At 38.9% G+C, this 17,918-nt stretch overlaps 3 protein-coding genes across 7 annotated transcripts in view; 1 reads left to right on the top strand and 2 right to left on the bottom strand.

Moving 5' to 3' along the window:
• Positions 1-603: 603 nt before the first annotated feature.
• LOC138026284 (uncharacterized) lies at positions 604-5,719 on the bottom strand. The gene is made up of 5 exons (XM_068873562.1): positions 5,613-5,719; positions 5,502-5,538; positions 4,814-4,874; positions 2,082-2,155; positions 604-1,094 (listed from the first exon to the last, which is right to left on the bottom strand). The coding sequence occupies exons 1-5, from the start codon at positions 5,664-5,666 to the stop codon at positions 970-972; spliced, it is 351 nt and encodes a 116-aa protein (XP_068729663.1). The 5' UTR covers positions 5,667-5,719; the 3' UTR covers positions 604-969.
• On the top strand, positions 5,699-12,696 carry LOC138026268 (DNA-dependent metalloprotease SPRTN-like). The gene is made up of 6 exons (XM_068873541.1): positions 5,699-6,066; positions 6,180-6,288; positions 7,850-7,894; positions 8,559-8,633; positions 8,751-8,774; positions 10,595-12,696. The coding sequence occupies exons 1-6, from the start codon at positions 5,798-5,800 to the stop codon at positions 11,480-11,482; spliced, it is 1,410 nt and encodes a 469-aa protein (XP_068729642.1). The 5' UTR covers positions 5,699-5,797; the 3' UTR covers positions 11,483-12,696.
• Positions 12,119-17,918, bottom strand: part of LOC138026280 (sphingolipid delta(4)-desaturase DES1-like) — a 6,181-nt gene continuing 381 nt past the window's right edge. The window contains exons 1-2 of one of the 5 annotated variants that reach the window (XM_068873553.1): positions 17,036-17,918; positions 12,119-13,960 (exon numbers count right to left, since the gene is read on the bottom strand). The exon at positions 17,036-17,918 is cut by the window's right edge and continues 41 nt beyond it. In XM_068873553.1, coding sequence (XP_068729654.1) covers positions 13,056-13,960; positions 17,036-17,162 — 1,032 coding nt within the window. In that variant the 5' untranslated portion in view covers positions 17,163-17,918 and the 3' untranslated portion in view covers positions 12,119-13,055. The other 4 variants (XM_068873554.1, XM_068873556.1, XM_068873557.1 and 1 more) reach the window with 4 other exon arrangements.

Here is a 17,918-nt window from a genome sequence, read left to right as displayed (position 1 = left end):
CAGACCATTGATTTTATGACCTTGAACGACCGACTACAAATAACACGAAGATAACTAACGCAACATGAATGGCCCTTTTTAGTATGGTCACGTTCCATCAACCGTATTTTACTGATGGGGCAGTAAAATCTCATTTATCCAAGCGATTTGCCATGAACTTAAAAAACGTTAGGGCCAACTTTTTCACGATTACCCAAATGTTTCAATTTTGTCCATTTGCATCCATCCATGCTTCTCTTTCCTTTTGTTGTATTTCTTTTTTAATGTGATTCAACGGTTTTAAGTGGTTATTGCAATGTTTCATTCTACTTTTTGGGCATTTTGGGTGTCATGAAATTACACCATTTTGCATGACATAGCCCCTTTAATGACAACTCTTTTGTAATATGATGAAAGATGAGATTTTTTCAAAAGAAGTTCAAAAACCATATTTCTGTTTATTACCAGTATTAGTTGCTTGTCCATATTATAACACTTTCATGATGAAATTCAATAAAAAAGAAGATTAGGTATATTTGGATATGTAGATGGCTAAAATAAAACCAGACAATAATGGCAAATTTTTAACCCACTTCCCAAAATTGAAGTAGTACAGACAGTGTGTTTCACTGATTCATTCATTTTATTTTCTCACAGGAGTGTTAAAAAAATGAACTGCTCCTTCAACTTGAAAGAAAGCTATAAAAACATCTTCATTCAACTTTAAAAAAAAAAACAAAACAGGTGTGACAAGTTAGACCATGGATATCTAAAATTTTTTTAGCTCACTGGGCAAACATGTCTTGGAAAACAAACTATCCACAACTTTCCCATCTTAAGGTTGCGATGCTTCCACCTTTTTTAAAAAAGGTTAATCAAAGTTTTCACTTTGTTATTTATGGGAAATGACCTTGGTTTGAGCAGTCACACTAATAGGCTTAAATTAAAGATGTCACACAATGCATTAAAGGTGTGTGACCAAAGCCTATGTTATAAGTCTTCCAAGTTTGTCTGCGCCCCGATCACTAGTCCATCATCTTCACCACTTGATCCCTCCAACACGTCAGAACTGCTACCAGCACTGACCAAAGATCCACAAATGCTTGGAGGAGACACTGCAGGCATTAAAAAAATAGGCTGGTATTTTTCAACTATAAGGATTGAAATTATTTCTTTAAAGGGGACAGTTAAGGTTTTTGAGAGGACATTGATGTTGTTAACCCATTGACTCCTGGGAGGTCTAAGGTTTCAGACGATTTTACTTGTCAATGGCGGGTATTTCAGGATTCCATGGGTTATTTATAGGCACTTTAATAGAAGGAATGTGTGACACCAAGGACCTCATATGAGCTAAAGATCAGAAGTGTCTGAATTCCATGTCAACAGAGGAGAATTCTCTTTAATTAGGAAATACATGTGTTAGAATTTACAGGCAGTTGGCACACCTTTGGGGGAGAAAACACTGTAAAAAGTAAAGAAAAATCTCTTGCTGCTAAGATGAGCACCAACCAACCTGTGGTGCTCAGTGAAAAAAAATTACTTAAACCTAAGTCACACTCTTGAGATTTGGGCTGTTACGTCCAAGTGGCTGTACCAACATCATAAATGACACATTCTGTTTTATTAGCGTGTGTGCTTTCGTTCTTAGACTTGAAATTCAAAAGAATATTCTACATTGAAGAGTCAGCACGGGCTTACTTGAGTAAAAACAAACGAGTATTATGGTGGTGGCCATTTTGCAAAGTTTTGCTGTTTTAATGGGTCTATTATCTCTTGCATTTATCCATGGACAGGCAAGAATCAAGACTTTGAAGACTAAGGACGCTTCCCATTTGACAGAACTGACCAGCCAGACAGGGCATTTAGAAGGACTAGCTACAATGCCTTCAAATAAACACAAATTAAGGATGATATATATAAAATACTCCTCCAGAAGAATGTGAGGGAGTATTGTGCAAGTGTTCCTTCAAATTGTTGCATTTGCTTTGCAAACTGTTGGGTCTGGCAGGCCAGTTGTAACAAAAGGAAAGCAGCCTAAGTAAGAAATATCCATGTCCCTTTAGCCATGTGCCAAAGTCTCAGCTGTCATCAGACTTACTCACCCGAAGTTATGAGGAAAGAAGACGAAACTGTCCTTGATACACTTGTCACAAAATTTCTTTCGGCTTGCTTTGCTCTTTAACAATGTGAAACAATGAGAAACATCACAGTTTGCTTCAGCTAATACCAATATGCAATAATGCAGGGTAATTTATGCAGGAAATTCAAAGGAGCAAATGGCATCCAAAATGCTCATAAACAAGGAAGAAAAACACCTGCAGAGGTGGCTAGATTTCCAAACACCCTCCCATTTACATATTTGGCTTGAAAAGGCTGCCACCATGTACTCTTCCCATGTACTCTTCTACTAGGAGACTGTCAACCATGATGGCAGCAGTTTTTGTCTCCTGATTGTTATATATATACAACCTCCACAGGTCTACTGACCACTCCAGCAGTCACATTTCATTCCTAATTAATTTTTCAATTGTGGGTTTGGCTGCAGGAAACTTGTACTACTTCAAAGTGTTTGGGTATTCTGCAATTGCTCTGCAGAGCTCACGAATAGGTTTGATTTCTAGACTAGTCAGAGACTACTCTTTTGATGGTACTTTTTTCATACTTTTTTCGTGTCATTAATGCAACATGTGAGAGCCTTAATGTGATATATAGACTAAGAGGACATTACACTGTGGCGAGAAGATATGAATTTTATGTTTGAGTGGCCAAAACAATACCTCACAAGTGAGATACTGTTCTTGCCACAAGAGCACAATTTTCATATCTTAGAGCTGACATTGTGTAATTTTCTTTTCATTCATCATCATGGCATTTCTTCACAAAAAGATCTATGAAGGATGTGGCCCACGTCGACTGCAGGTGCACTCATGGCTGACAAGACCAATGTGTGATGGACAGGTCTGGCTGCAGCAGCTGCAGTTGAAGGTCTGGTTTGATTTGATTTTGTTGATGCGGTTCTCTCTCCTGCATCGTTTGTCCTTAAGGTTGGCCCTGCGAGTGTCTTCAAAGGAGGAGACAGCTTGGTGGATGGTGTGATGCTGGGCCTCGCAGTCAGCAGCAGAGTAGACCATGCATGGCTCCAATGCTGGTGATCTCTGCCTCTTCTAGAACTTCAACATTGGTGACAAAGTCACTCCAGTGAATGCTAACGATGGTGCAGAGGCAGCACTGATGAAAGCACTTAAGGAGTCGTATGTGGTGACGGTAGGTTACCCATGACTCAGAAACATACAGTAGGGTGGTAAGTAACACAGATCTGTAAATACTGATCCTGCTACCCTTCTTCATATGATTATTATTCCACAATCTTTTGTACAGTCTACCAAAGGTGCTGTTAACCTTGGCCAGTCTGTTGTCAATTTCCCTGTCGATCTTGGCATCTGATGTGAGGGTACAGCCCAGGTAGGTTAACTGGTGAACTGTCTTCAGCTCAGTATCGCCAATGGTGATGTGAAGGGGGCGTTACTCTTCCCAAAGTGCAGGCTGGTGGAGGACTTCCATCTTCTTAAGGTTGACCCCGAGCCCAAAGAGTTGGACAGCCTCTGCGAAGCAGGACGTTAATCGTAAGACTTGTTCAGAGCAGGAAACAAGGGCAGCATCATTGGCAAAGAGGAGGTCCCGTGTCAGCTGCTTGGTGCTTTGTTTCACCGTTTCACTATTTCGTTGTTTAGTAATGTCTGCTCCGATAGGTCTCTGTTTAGCCTGACTTGGCCCTGCTGATCTTCATGCAACTGGATGATCATGCTGAGAAATTTCATTCCAAGATCTGCCATAGTCCTTTCCTGCTCCCAGTGTCAAACTCTTTGGTGAGGTCAACAACTGTTACATACAGGCTTTTGTTCTGCACCTGGTACTTTTGTTGGAGCTGCCTAAAGACGAACACCAAGTCTGTGGTGTCCTTGTTTGCTCTGAATCCACATTGGCTTTGCAAGGTGGTCTACAGTGATGGTAGGTATCAGTCTGTTTATGAGCACTTGTGCAAGGATTTTTCCTGCAATGGACAGCAGAGTTTAATTTCCTGACTTTTCTCCCTTGTTTTGTACAGGGTGACTACGGCTGCATCACGGAGGTCTTGTGGTAGTTTGCCCTGCTCCCAGCAACAGACAAAAGGTCCATGGAGCTTGTCAGGTAACACTGGGCCTTCATTTTTCAAGATCTCTGGTGGAATTCCATCAACTCCTGCTGCTTTGCCATTCTTCATCTGCTTTATGGCCTTGGTGACCTCTTCCATCAACGGTGGTTCATCCAGTTCCACTTTTACTGGTTGCTGGGAACCTGGAGAATTTCTGGGTCCTGAACCACTCTGTTTGCACTGAAGAGGGCCTGGAAGTGCTCAGACCACTGGCTTAGGATAGATGGCCTTTCTGTGAGGAGCACCTGGACATTTGCACAGCGCAACAGACTCTGGACCTGGTATGTAGGACCATACCCTGCCTTGAGGGCTTAAAAAAAAAACCCTGTAGTCAACTGTGCAAAGCTGGGTTCTCTCTGTGAGGTTGTCATATGGACAATAAATATACAATACAGAGATTGAAAAGCAAGCTTTAATACAAATACTGGGTATGAATACAAACAAAGAAAGGTGGGAATCAGCATGTTGTTGCTCAATATGACAACTCATGTTACATACGAAAAATATGACACCCAGTTCCCGGATGTAGTGGTCATATTGATTCTACGAGTGTTTTAGTTTCTAGTAAAACACTCCTGTCTCTGTAATAAACTGAAAATACTAAATGAGCACTACACTGAGGGAAAGTAATGAAATACTCACAAACTAACTCCAGGCATTTGATGAAGAGCTTGACAGGTCCGCAGCCTTGAGCTTTTGACTGCTGTTTTCAAACATCGATAAAATTAGGTCAAAAACATTAAATTTGTGAGAAATTTAAAAGAAGCTTCCCTGGGTTCAATATTTGCCACTTTGATGTTAAATACATCACTAATGTCACCATCACCCTTTGAGCATTTAAAATATAACCATGAAATCCGGAGAATGTTACGTGCAGGTTAGGGTTGTACTAACCTTAGGCTTAAATTATTTTCTTTTAGGCTTTATAATGTTACCATTAGTAAAGGTTTGGGTTGTTTCAGCTATTGTGAAACAATGACCAGCAAACTGAACCTGCAGTTTACACCCTCCACATCAAATTGCCATTTAGATGTTGTGAGTCAGAAAAAAAGATCCAAGTCAAACCAGGCTACTCAAAATTAACTTGATCCGCAACACATCAAAATAATGTGGTGACAAGCAACGAAGTAGTCGAGAATATATTTTTAATACTGCTCCGCTTCAAAAGCATGTGGTCGAAGGGAAAACCAAGCTAAATTACATAACGAAATGGCTTCAGATTTAAACCTATTTCAGAACAAAATGATTTGCAGATTATGCAATCTTCGGACCAGTTAATTTCGTACACACGTGCACAAATATGTATTAAAGAAGAGTTATAGCGTCATACCATGAGATGCGATTCGTCCGCATTGTGGATTTGTTATCTAAAGAAATAAATAATTAGTTAATTAAATTAAAATTTTCACTGAAGAAATCAAAAATATTAAGTTCGATTTACCTGTAAAATCGTTCTCGAAACACTTCGTAAAGATCGGCCTGCGATGGAAGCCATATTGTCTCTTTTTCAGGTACCAGTCTCTAGCGGTTTTAAATGTTGTTTGAAAACAGATTGGTCGTGGAAACGGAAACGGCGCCATCTTTGATTAGGTTTGCTTCGTTAAAATTTTGACTCTTTCTCTAGCAATGATTGAGATATCTGAAAACGTCGACCTAGAGTATGCACTGAGCTTACAACAGGAGCTGGATCAGGAGGATGCCAAACAGAAGTCAGGGAACAATAATTATGCGGTTTCTTCCGGCAAGCTCGCAACGCCAATGTCAGTTGTTGATGATTCTTGGGAACTAATCGATCCTATCCCAGATGTTCGTCAGTTGTTTCTTCAATTTAACGATGTTTATTTTAATGGTTTGCTAGCCTCTGTGGAAGTGAGGTGGAGCCCACGTATGACATTGTTAGTATCAAACAGGATTTCGTATCAAAATATCATTGTATAAACTTGGCGGCAACTTATATTAGTCATTTGACATTCTACGAAAATAATTTTTAATCACCTTGTACGTTTAGATGTGCTGGGCTGTGTTGTTATGAGGGACGAGGAGGTCTCTGCTCAATCAGACTTAGTGAGCCTTTGCTGAAGCTTCGTCCAAGAAAAGATCTGGTGCAGACATTGCTGGTATAGATCTTTTTAGTACAGCAGTGTTTTAATTAATTAACCCTTTCACTCCTGTAAGGGCCAATGAGACTTATACATTTTTCTCTGTCCAACGCCAGACGATTTTACTCGTCAATGGGGAACCCCACAGGAGTGAAAGGGTTTAAGTGCTACCATGACCAAAAAATCAACTTTTATTTTCCTTTTTCTGTGGTTTTCAAAACTATGTTAACTAAACACTAAGTGACCCAAGTCTTGAGCCTTGATTTAAAAAAGACACCTGTTTATTTTAACTGGAATTTTCCTATTTAATGGTCCACCATTGCTAACTTTAAAGAGAAAATGACGTCAAAGACTCACTACTTAAGGATGGTGCCTACTATTGTTACGGTATTGCGCATACATTCTGGGCATCTCAAGATACTTGGATTTCCTATGGGTGGTGCTTAGTAATACATGGATGTTTTTGCATGGTTCAAAACTAAGCGGAAACAGTAGAACTTAGAAAGTGCACTTGTATCCAAAAAGAAAATTGGGGATAACCATGGATTTTTCAGAGATAATTAAGCTTCAATTTGGAAAAGAATGCCATACATTGCTTTGTATTTTAAAGCTTATTACAAATATTGTTGATGAATTATCTTCTAAAAAAGTGTGGTTCGGGATCTGCTTTTCCTGCCTATTCAGTAAACCGTGCAAAAATACCTGTGAATTAGTAGGCACTATCCTTAAGAATGAAATATGTGTGTATGCAGCTGAATTAATGTGCAGGACGGGAGTTTTGGGCTTTCGGGCTTTTAGACTGCAAGGCTCTCAGGTAGTGGAGGCGAGGAAATAAGAACGAGCAAAAGAATCGAGCGGCAGACCCTGCTCAATTTCTTTTGCTCTTTCTCGATCCTTGCCTCCACTATCTGAGAGCCTGGAACAGGCTATTGATTTGCATATATATACACGTATAATAACCTGCATCCACATGCTGAAATTTGCTATGGGTAAATGACGTCACTTTTCCCTGGATTGAACCCTCTGAAGTCCAATTGATTAGTTTTGAACATGAGTAATGGCAGACCATAAAATCCATAACTTAAACTCAAAGTAAACGACCTACTAGCATAAAAATCAAAGCTCAGAATTTTGCCAGTCAGGTGTTAAACAAACACAAGATTAAAATCTGAACAAAAAAAGGAAATGATTTTATGATCATAGTAGTTTAAGTTTCAATCGATGCCATTATTGATGTTCTTTCTGTTACTCAAATGTGCCATGAACCAGTAGAGCAAAAGGACAGTTCATTTCTACAGCCAATACGACTGTGGAATATTAAGAATAATATTTATTAATGATAGCATTTTAGTAACATTTATTAGCTGACCTAAAAAATATGTTGTCGATGTCATTAATTATTTTGTCAAAATGATGGACGGGAAAAAAACTTCATGTGTTTGAGTGATTCTCACAACTGCTTTATTTGCTCAGTTTACTGCAATGATTGCTCTGACATTAATCTATTGCAACTTAACTTGCTGATTTATTGAAAAAATATGCTCACTCTCTTCAATGTCTTTTTTTGTTTAATTTTCAGCATGAAATGATCCATGCTTTACTATTTGTGACACAAAACAACAAGGTCAGTTGCTTTTCCTCACTCATATGGGCTCCAGATCCAATAATTTTCTTTGTGTGCCTCATAGATGCCAGACTACAACACCAAGCATTAAGTCAGTGGCTCTTTTTGTATAGTGCTTGGGGTCTTTAACAACCTCAGATAGAATGAATGAGAGAAGAATGTCATTTCTCTTTATAAAATAATTAGAATAGTACGCACACTCTCATTGGTGAATAACTATGTTTAGATGAGAATATGGAAACACGGCTGTGATGTCACATGAATTTTGATTGGTTATGTATTGTCAGACACACGTTTTGATTGGCTTTAAGAAAGTATGAGCATGTATCAAGAAAATCTGTTTCAATCAAGAAGTAAAAAACCAGCACTTTCCTTCATTTGTTGAATTATCTTTGAGGAATATTTTATAAAAGCAATAGAGGACTTTTTTTTTGTGTTTCCATAAACTCATCTTAATGCTCGGGGGAGTTGGGAGAATTCTCAACAGTTATGCAAACCCAAGACACAGTCTCAAATTCTCCTGAATCCCCCTCGTGTTTTGATGAGGCTATGGAAACACGGAAAACATTCTCTATTGCTCTCTATTTCTCTGGCCTTTGATGAGAACTCCTTCTCAAACTTGTGTTTTTGTGACATTCAACATTTGGCGGCAATATTCTTTCAGGATCACGATGCCCATGGACCAGAATTTCTTAAACATATGCAGAGGATCAATGCAGAAAGTGGTGCAAAAATTACTGTAAGTTCTTACCTGCAATAATGTTGAAGGTTTGAAATACATTAGAATGATTATTGTCTCCCTTTAAATGAAAAGAAATAGCTACCATATTTGAAATTTTCTTTGTTTTGTTCCTAGGTGTATCATAACTTTCATGATGAGGTGAGAACCTATCTCAATATCAATAGTGGGCCAAGTATTTACGAGTCAATGAGTCATGAGTCAATGAGTCAACGAGTTAGTGCAGTTAATTAAACCATAAAATGAAAGCTAAAATTTCAGAGAGTCCTTAGGCCTAATCACTGAAACGAGGGCTTAGGCTTAATCAACAAATTATTGCTATATTGACTGTGAGTCCATTGACTCATGACTCATGACTCATTGACTTATTGACTCATTTGACTCATAAAACATGCGTTCTCATATCAATAACAATAATTAAGAATTTAATTTCTCTGCTGATAACTGAAACTGGCTAACTTTACATTTTCACGGATGAGTCTTTTTTCAGTCATTACAACTCTTGCAAAGCAATGCAGTTTCTTATTGGCAACACAGGTGCTCTTATATTCTAAACAAAGTGCATGTTGGTGATAAGGATATCTTTATGTACATCATCTTTATGTACAGTGTGTGATCAAACACAGTTTATAGCCATCCCCCACCATCTCTGAGTCGGATTGCTGTTCTACGTACTTGTTGTGTCAACCCATCATAATAACCTCATCTACTCTTGTCACCTTTCTGGTTGCAGTGAGTAGATCTAAAAATGTATTAATTTTTACTACCAGCTACTAAATAAATATAGAATAATTTCTAAGAGAACCATCAAGGTAAGGTTTTTTCCGTATGCAATATGCACTATCAAATGTGTACAAAATACAAAATGCAAAACCTAGCATGACGCGAGCGTGTTTCGTATAGTTTTGGAAAACATTAAAAATGTATGAAACATAGGATATCGTCTTTTTCCACTATAATCGATTATCATAATGCATGATTGATTTTTGCGTTGCTTAAAGATTGTCGATCAATGGTCAATATTATTATAATAGATGATCGGTACACCACCAATAGTCTGAAATTTCAGGCGTCTCCTCCCTAACCCTAGGGGATGCCCCGTAGGGTTAGAGAGGAGACAGGTGAAATTTCAGACATCACTACACATCCATTAGTAGAGAACCAACAAACTCATCCCATATGTGACATCAAGTCTGGGAATCAAACCTGGGCCACATTGATGGCAATTGAGTGGTCTGACTATTGCACCATCCCTGCTCCAAGGGTGATTATAACAAAACATAGCTATAATTAACAATTAGATTGTGAGCTCAAGATTTCAATGAGGTGATAGAGCGCATCAGCTCTATCATAGAAATCGAGAGCTTTTAGAATCTCTGTACGATGGCCATTATCAACTCCGTTGATAAAACCAAATTTTTGAATAATCTAATTGTTTTAGTGGAATTCTTACTAAAATTTACTTCAAATAACGGTTTCCAATTATTTCTTGACGTATTATTAAACTTTGCACCTGAAAAAGATCGCTCGGATTGAATTGCCATTTAAAATCTAAGTTGTGCGTGCGAGCGCATCAGCTTTTTCAATAATTTCAACTTTTTTGAAAGTCAAGAAACCGTAAATGTCCTTCGTTTAGACTTACCCATTTATTTAATTACCCATTTGCATCCAAATTTTCCTCCAAAACTTTGGAAAAACGAAAAAAACGTCGTTATTTCAAAGACGACCTCCAGCCACTGCACACTAATGACTGATAGTGTTCAGTGGCTTAGCCAATCAGATTACAGCATTTTCTTTAGTATACTAGTAGAATTCTACTAATAACAAAAAGCATTTTCTGAAACAGTGTTGTTAATTATCAATGATAAAGAAATACACAGAGAAAGAGATCTGAGCCTGCTTCTTACATCGTGTCATTCTATTTAAGATTAAACTGAAATGCGCACGCATTGTGTTTTAAGGTTAATGTTTACCGTCAACATTGGTGGAAGTGTGATGGCCCATGTCAGAGAAGACCCCCTTATTATGGGATGGTCAAGAGATCCATGAATCGTGCCCCGTCACCAAGGGACCCCTGGTGGGCAGACCATCAAAGGACTTGTGGTGGGACCTATACAAAGATTAAAGAACCTGAAAACTATGGTGCAAAAAAGACTAAATCGAAAGGAACAGGTAGGAGTGACTTTGAAACAGGCAATAGTCATAGGAAAGGAAATGTACCTGGTGGAAAGGATTCTGGTACATTACCAAAGCTATTCAAACGCAAGACTAGGGAAAGTGGAATTGAGAGTAGTAACTCTGAAAGTGATCACGACACTGGCAAAAAAAGAAAGATAGACTCTCTTGATAAAGCTTCTTCAATTACTGGTGAGGTCATCAAAGCAAAGAGTAGTGAAGCGGGTTCATCGAGATGGACAGCAGATGTTGTGCCATTTTCTGGTTTAGGGAGAACGCTAGGCTCAAGTTCTGTTGCTCAGGCTGGTTCAGAGATTCTTTCAAGCCAAAGGGACCCGAAAAAAAATCTTAAAGAAAAAACAGATAGGGAAAAGACGCCGGTGATTACTATAAAAACACCTTCGCCAAGTAAACCAAAAAAAAATCTTCCACCAACTCTTACAATTGTGGAAGCTTTTCAGAGGACTAAGGACAAAGGAAAACATTGCAAGAATAAAGATGATGACACTCGTAAAAGCCCTCTAATGGGATCCAAATGGAAGCCTATCGAGTTGGGAGACTCACCTGCAGAAAGGCAGGTTGTGGGTTCAAGTGAGTCTGTATGTTGTCCCGTCTGTCGGACTCTGGTTTTGAATTCTGAAATCAATCAACATCTTGATTCATGTTTAGAATGACTTGCATGATGTTTAGTCTGTTTAACCCACTGACTCATGAACTGCGCCCCCATCAATGAGTAAAATTGTCTGGCGTTAGACAGAGCAAAATCTATTAAGTCTCACTCCCTTGGGCCAGTTGGGTCAATGGGTTAAAATGTTGTTTTACAGTGACAGGTAAAATCATTAATATTTTGGCGTCAGACAATAAAATCTGTGAATGTCCGTTTTAGGTGGGGTTAAAGGGGACATATTGAGAAAGAAAACTTCAAGAATTTATCCCTACATTTGGCCCCAGTTTTTGAACCATGGATAGCACTATCCGCCGGATAAATCACCATCCAGTGGATGTAGTAGCAGAACGTACTGCACTACCCAATCTATCATGACTTGTCCAGTGGATAGCGTTATCCACCTTTTGAACAACCAGGGCATGAACAAAATAATTAATAATTATTCCATGAGTGTGCATTGGATATGAGATGGTAAATAGCCAACTCGGCGCCACATGCCTCGATGGCTATAACCAGTCTCATATCCAACAGGCGCAAAATGCAATAATTGTTTCATTAATCCTCCGTGCTTGAAAATAATAATAATGTTAGTAACAACAACAGCAACAGCAACATTTGGCTCTAACACACTCTCCCACCCATGTTTTAACATTCATCATCTGGCGCTTTTATTTTGATTTTATTGAGCATGCATACACATGGTAATTTAATTGTACAAATTTTAGTTGCATAAGTAGAAGTTGTGCTTACGATTTTACAATTTTATTGTGAAAAGTTCAGCAGTCACTTAGTATATAATAGCATTAAACTTGTGAAAGTACTCATTTAAATAAATATTAAAGATTTTGCGTTTTTTAACTTGTGTTAATGCACTCACTCGCTCATTTCTTCATTCATTGTTCATTAGTGTCTAATTTCTTAACCTTGGATTGCAATGTATAGTGCAATCTTTTACATGTATGTGGACACAAGCATGATGCAAGCTGTTTAAGTTTGCATGCAAACTTGGTTTTCCCAACTTTCACATTTACTTTAACCCTTTGGATCTGAGGAAGAAAGGACGTTATTGCTTGCATTCTAAGATTGCAGAGTACCTTGAGCTCCCTAAAATTGTTAAAATTGAGGCAAGTGCCATGGTATGGGCAGGGGATTTTGATGAGTACATGACCAGGTGGCATTATTATCTTGGATTCACACAGTAATACTGGACTTCTTGTGTATGTAATATCAAGTGACAACAAGGACCTCAGAGTTTCTGGAAACACTCAGGAGGTAATCCTTTTCACCTCCTTCATTGGAGATGATTGTGACGTACATCAACGGATGCTCGCATTGTTCTTTTTGTGAAGACTGCAATACCAGGTCTCTGGTGTTAAATCTCCAAATCTCTCATGAAGTCTAGATCCCAGAAGATCTGAGGCTTGTTTTACCACCAATATCATTGTCATTATCATTATCATTATCATCATCATCATATTATTATTATTATTATTACAAATATACCATGAGCAATTTTGGGGGTTTAAATGTGGGTGCTAGATTCTTGATTATCAGCTATCATTCATATCCGCATGTTAGGTCTACTCTTGATTTAAGTTATTAATATTAATTTTTGAAGACTGAGGTCTCTTCACTCGTGCATAAGGACCAACTCTGGGGTCAGTGATAAAATCCCATATCACTTTTGTCCAGGAAGTGTGATGTGGCAAGTTGTCATAATACTCTGCTGCAATCTTCTTCACTAAGGGCAGCTTTGAGCCAGGAATGCTTGGAAAATCATGGTGCTCATTGTGATAGCCAACATTGAAGGTCAACCAATTACCCGGCCCGTAGTACGAGTAAGTTTCATAGCCTCTCTCAAACATGTAATGCTCAGCGATGAAGTGTCCTGCCAAGGGATGAAGACCCGTCCCGAGGAGGACGCTAGCAACCATAAACACGAGTGACTTCCAACCCCAAAACTGCACCACCATGTAGTCAAAAATAAATTGAACAACAATATTGAGGATTTCTAGGGTACATGGGGTCATCGGGTTAGTAAATATAGGTCTGAGAGCATAGAGTGCTGGCTGCAGTATTACCCAGACGAGCTTGGTAATGGAGTTGCAGAAAACCCTTGTCTCAAATGTGGTTGGCAAATCTGGATCAACTTCGTCCACACCCATGTATCGATGATGCAGAATGTGGTACTTTTTAAAAGCGATGGAAGATGGAATCCCCGTTGGCAGGTTTGCTAGGATCCCAAACAGTCTGTTGTGTAAGGGTTTGCCGTTACCAAATGGGATATTGTGGGAAATATCATGCACTCCTACGACAAGGCCATGGGTTGGAATAGCTCCTATGAAGTAGGCTGCAAGGAAGAGGGTTGTCCAAGACACATCGCGTATGAGGTAGGCCAGTGAGAGCTGAATGAATATCAAAAACAAGATTTGGTATTTAAATGAAGGATCGCTGCCCATCAAATTCTTGATCTCAGGGTACCTGGCTGGTGGAGAAAAAAAGAAAACAAATTAATATCAATTAAATTAAACATTGGTAATGTTTTTACATTGCTGGATTGATTGAAGAAGAAGAAGAGGAAAAGGTCGCTTTTTTATACCCGAGTGTATTCCCCCATGCGGCCTTAAAGATGGAATTTAAGTTGCATATTTTTTGGGGGAGATTGAGGAAACCGGAGAACGTGGAGTAAGGCTCTCGGATCGCAATTCCCATATCTATAAACAGCTTCAGGGTTCTGAGACGTGTAAGAATGCACTTTTAATTGTTTTTCCATCTTAGACTCGGCTCTTACTAATTTCCAACTTAAGATCAGAGAAGCCCTTCATATTGAATGGGAACGACTCGCATTGAATACACAACTCAAACGTGTTAATTTAACTCTCTTACTTTAATTACTATTTGTATTCAACATTTTTCACAGATTTGTACTCACCTTTTTTACTCTCCCACTCCGTTGTATCCCTTAAGTATTATGTAACTTTTTTCACTGATTTGTAACTATTATTATTATATGACTAGCTCCGTGAGCGGGCAAGATGAACCAAATTGCGCGCTGTGATTGGCTACCTGAGCGGGCAAAATGGAGGTCGTCTCGGTCCATAAACACGCAAAAAAAGAAGCCAATATCCAGCCATCTTGACCTCACGCTTGGTCAATAACCCATACATTCTGCAATTTGTAATTTACACCTACTTGTTGTAAACCTACTTTATGTAAAGTCACTCACTTGTAAAATCCTTCAACTGAAGATGGATACTGAGTATCCGAAACATGTCTTGCAAATTTAAACGTCGTGTCGTTTTTTTAAATGTTTGATTTCAATCTTACTGCTACAAAAATTTGGCATTTCTATATGTAGATTGAAGAAGGAACGAATTGATGTTTTATTCTTTCCTTTCGCAAGTGAACGAAATGTAAAAGGCCAAAATAAAGAATCTAAGAGACTGGTACGACCTTGAAATATAATTCAAAATTTGATTGCTCTGCCAAATCGACAGCGACAGTGTGGCTTGCTTTATTTCTAGGTCGCTTTGTCGCCAAGTCGTTGAGCTGCACGCCAAGCTGAGAAAGTACACTTCAAAGAACAGACCACAAAACCAGGGACATTTCCACTACTCTATGAATAGTGTGCAAGTTTTTTAACGTCTCGCAGGTTGATAGCAAATAGGGACTTTCAGACCTACTACGGCGTTGTCGACGAAAAATTGTCACCTCAAAATATAACTTGGCACTGATCGTAAGTTTTTCGCGACTAGTCCATTTCGTTCACATAGCACAACGTGGGCGAACTATCCTAAAAATAGATTTGTACGAGCGGTGTTTCAGAGTAAAATCAAGACTGAAAGATTCACAGTTGAACACTCGCGTTGTCGTCAAAACATCAAATTTGGTGATTTCACGTCATTGTTACGCAGAGTGCGCTAAAATGCGTTCTGCACGTATAGCACCATCATTTTTCCTCTTCCAATCATATTCTTGTTTTGTGGCGTTCTCGTTGACTAATGCGTCGTAAATCTAAGTTTTTTACGAACACTTACGTCAAATTCGTTTTCACGTTTAAAACTTGCCAACCACCACACGAAAGAAGTAGATGTTTTCCATAAACTGATTTTGAATGGTCTTTTGGCAGTACCGTAGTCTGCTTACGAGCCAGTGGCCGAACACGCCGGAGCCTATTCCCGGTTTCCGTAGCATGAAGCGACTAGGAATATTTCTACTCCTCCCTGGATGGGATGCTAGTCCATCGCTGGGCTACCCCCAGCATTAAATTCGCCGGCCAGGACTCGAACCCGGACCACTCGATCCAGAGTCGAGCGCACTAACCATGAGGCGACCGCGCCTCCCTCGGCAGTAATAATGGTATCAGTAAAAATCATCAAAACGTTTCACTACACAACGGACCAACAGTGTGGTAGTCCTTTTTCCATTGGAAACCCACTGTTGCCTGGGGAAAACCATTTCGAGCCACCTTAAACATAGAAATAACATTTGTGTAAATGCGTATGTACGACACTTATTAAAAAGAAACCACAAAGAATTTGCATAAGTTTCCAAAATTTAATTCGAAAATACGCCTTGGGAATGTTAATGTTCTTTACACAATTGGCTTTTGCCGAATTGTTTTTGACAAATTGCACTGCTGCAACTGTTCTATCCAAAAACTCCACATTAAGTTAGTCTAAGTTTCTGATGGCAAGAAGGAAAAAAACAGTCCGTGCAATAAAAACTGTGCATGTGATAAAACACGACGTCATTATTTTTAGCGGTAATTGAATTCATTATAAATATTCCCATTCGTGCGCTTGCATTCAGCTTGTTGGAATCAACATTTAATTGAACGTTCAGGAAGCCGAAGTTACATGAGCTGGACAACCAGCTGGCTCTTTATTACCGTGGTGGAGTTAATTCGGCGCACAGTCATTGATCACGAAAAGCTTACCAGTTCACGTTCAAACACATCTGAAATCCTTATGACAAAGGTCCGAATTAGAAATTGACTTTCCGCGTAACTGGAACAGCTTTCGCTTTTGCATGAGAAGGAAAGTCGTGAATAAAATGAATCGTATCGTGGAAATTTTAGATCAGCCTTCATTTCGAGTCAGGTCCAGCTAAGAAAGGATCAGCAAATACATCAAACCCGCACGAAAAGAAATCAGTTTTATCCACGCCAAGCCCCACCATATTAAACTTGTTGCTGTTTACTGTTATTGTTTTGTCACATGAGGAAATTTCATAGAATAGTACAACAAATTTGTACCTGCTGACATAGTTTCATTCCAGTTGTAAAGGAAGGAATGCCAAAAACGTCCTGATAAATTATGCGGTTTGACCATAAAGGTGTACACTTACGTACTGTTTACGTGTTTAACGACAGAACAGCTGAATGCACGTACAACTGAATAGAGACCAAGTAAAAACCTTAAACGTCTGCTTATGTTCAAGCTTTACTCTGCGACTGAGAATGGCCTCCTTTTCCCCTTACATCCACTTCTGAAGCAAAGCATTCTAGACCATCAATTGATTTATACTCTAATTCGAGAACAAGGTATTGTATCTATACCTAGATCGAAGGGCTTGTTTGTCAAGATGAAAAATATTAGCTCACCAAGAATCTGCTTTCTTCTCGTTGCATGTGGTTCGGCAGTGTATGACCACTCGAAGTCACTTCGGCTTATTTTGCCACCCATTTGGTATGCGAGAGTTCGTATCCTCTAACTCTTCGAGAGAAACATGGCGTGACAGGTTGGCTTGTCGTTATTCAGACAAATTAGAAACAGCTAAATATCCACTGTTGCGTGAATGTGAATTCGAGCACAACATTTACTTTTTACTGGCATTTTTTAAGTTTGGCGTCGGTGTATTCCATATTTCATCATTATGCATTAAACGGCGGTCGGTGAAATATTTACCAACATAATTGATTCTTGAATGGCTGATAAAAGGAAAACTATACAGCTCAGTTATCAGCTGTTCATTGGTTAAATACTTTATTTTATGCAAATTAAGGGAACTTTACAAACAACATTGATCCACATATGTATACCTGTGAGGGACAGAAATTTAACTATTTAATACCATCATTAGCAACAACAAAAAGCGATCGTCGTCTTCGAGTTTGTAGTTTACAGTTACAGAATAAGGTGTTATTTTTCTCCTTCAACAATTCCTAGTCAATCTGCTTGCTGATTGTTGGTAACTGCGAAGATCATAGCTTCACTTGATTGTTGGTTTATACGTTACGTCATTGCCGCCGTGTTGGTGGACGATAACAAAAGAATGAACGAATGAATAACTTTAATTATTAAAGTGTCAAAGTATTTAGTTCTTAAAAACTAATTGTGGACACTATTTAGGAAATTTTGTACCTCATTGGAGGTAGAACATCCGAATAGTGAGATGTGCGGAAGCCGTATGTTCGAATGGTATGTACTTTAAGTAGGGTT

Source organism: Montipora capricornis, chromosome 12, assembly GCF_036669925.1.
Source record: "Montipora capricornis isolate CH-2021 chromosome 12, ASM3666992v2, whole genome shotgun sequence".
Lineage (NCBI taxonomy): Eukaryota > Metazoa > Cnidaria > Anthozoa > Scleractinia > Acroporidae > Montipora > Montipora capricornis.
This window is presented reverse-complemented; position numbering and strand designations above follow the sequence as displayed.

What these genes read in the sequence shown, in the direction of transcription:
- LOC138026284 (XM_068873562.1), bottom strand. Translation starts at nt 5,666, where the DNA reads ATGGCTTCCATCGCAGGCCGATCTTTACGAAGTGTTTCGAGAACGATT. An exon ending in CGGACGAATCGCATCTCATG is followed by an intron (nt 4,875 to 5,501) that starts GTATGACGCTAT and finishes GTTTGAAAACAG; the next exon opens with CAGTCAAAAGCTCAAGGCTG. An exon ending in CAAATGCCTGGAGTTAGTTT is followed by an intron (nt 2,156 to 4,813) that starts GTGAGTATTTCA and finishes ACATTGTTAAAG; the next exon opens with AGCAAAGCAAGCCGAAAGAA.
- LOC138026268 (XM_068873541.1), top strand. Translation starts at nt 5,798, where the DNA reads ATGATTGAGATATCTGAAAACGTCGACCTAGAGTATGCACTGAGCTTA. An exon ending in ATCTGGTGCAGACATTGCTG is followed by an intron (nt 6,289 to 7,849) that starts GTATAGATCTTT and finishes TTTAATTTTCAG; the next exon opens with CATGAAATGATCCATGCTTT. An exon ending in ATCATAACTTTCATGATGAG is followed by an intron (nt 8,775 to 10,594) that starts GTGAGAACCTAT and finishes TTGTGTTTTAAG; the next exon opens with GTTAATGTTTACCGTCAACA.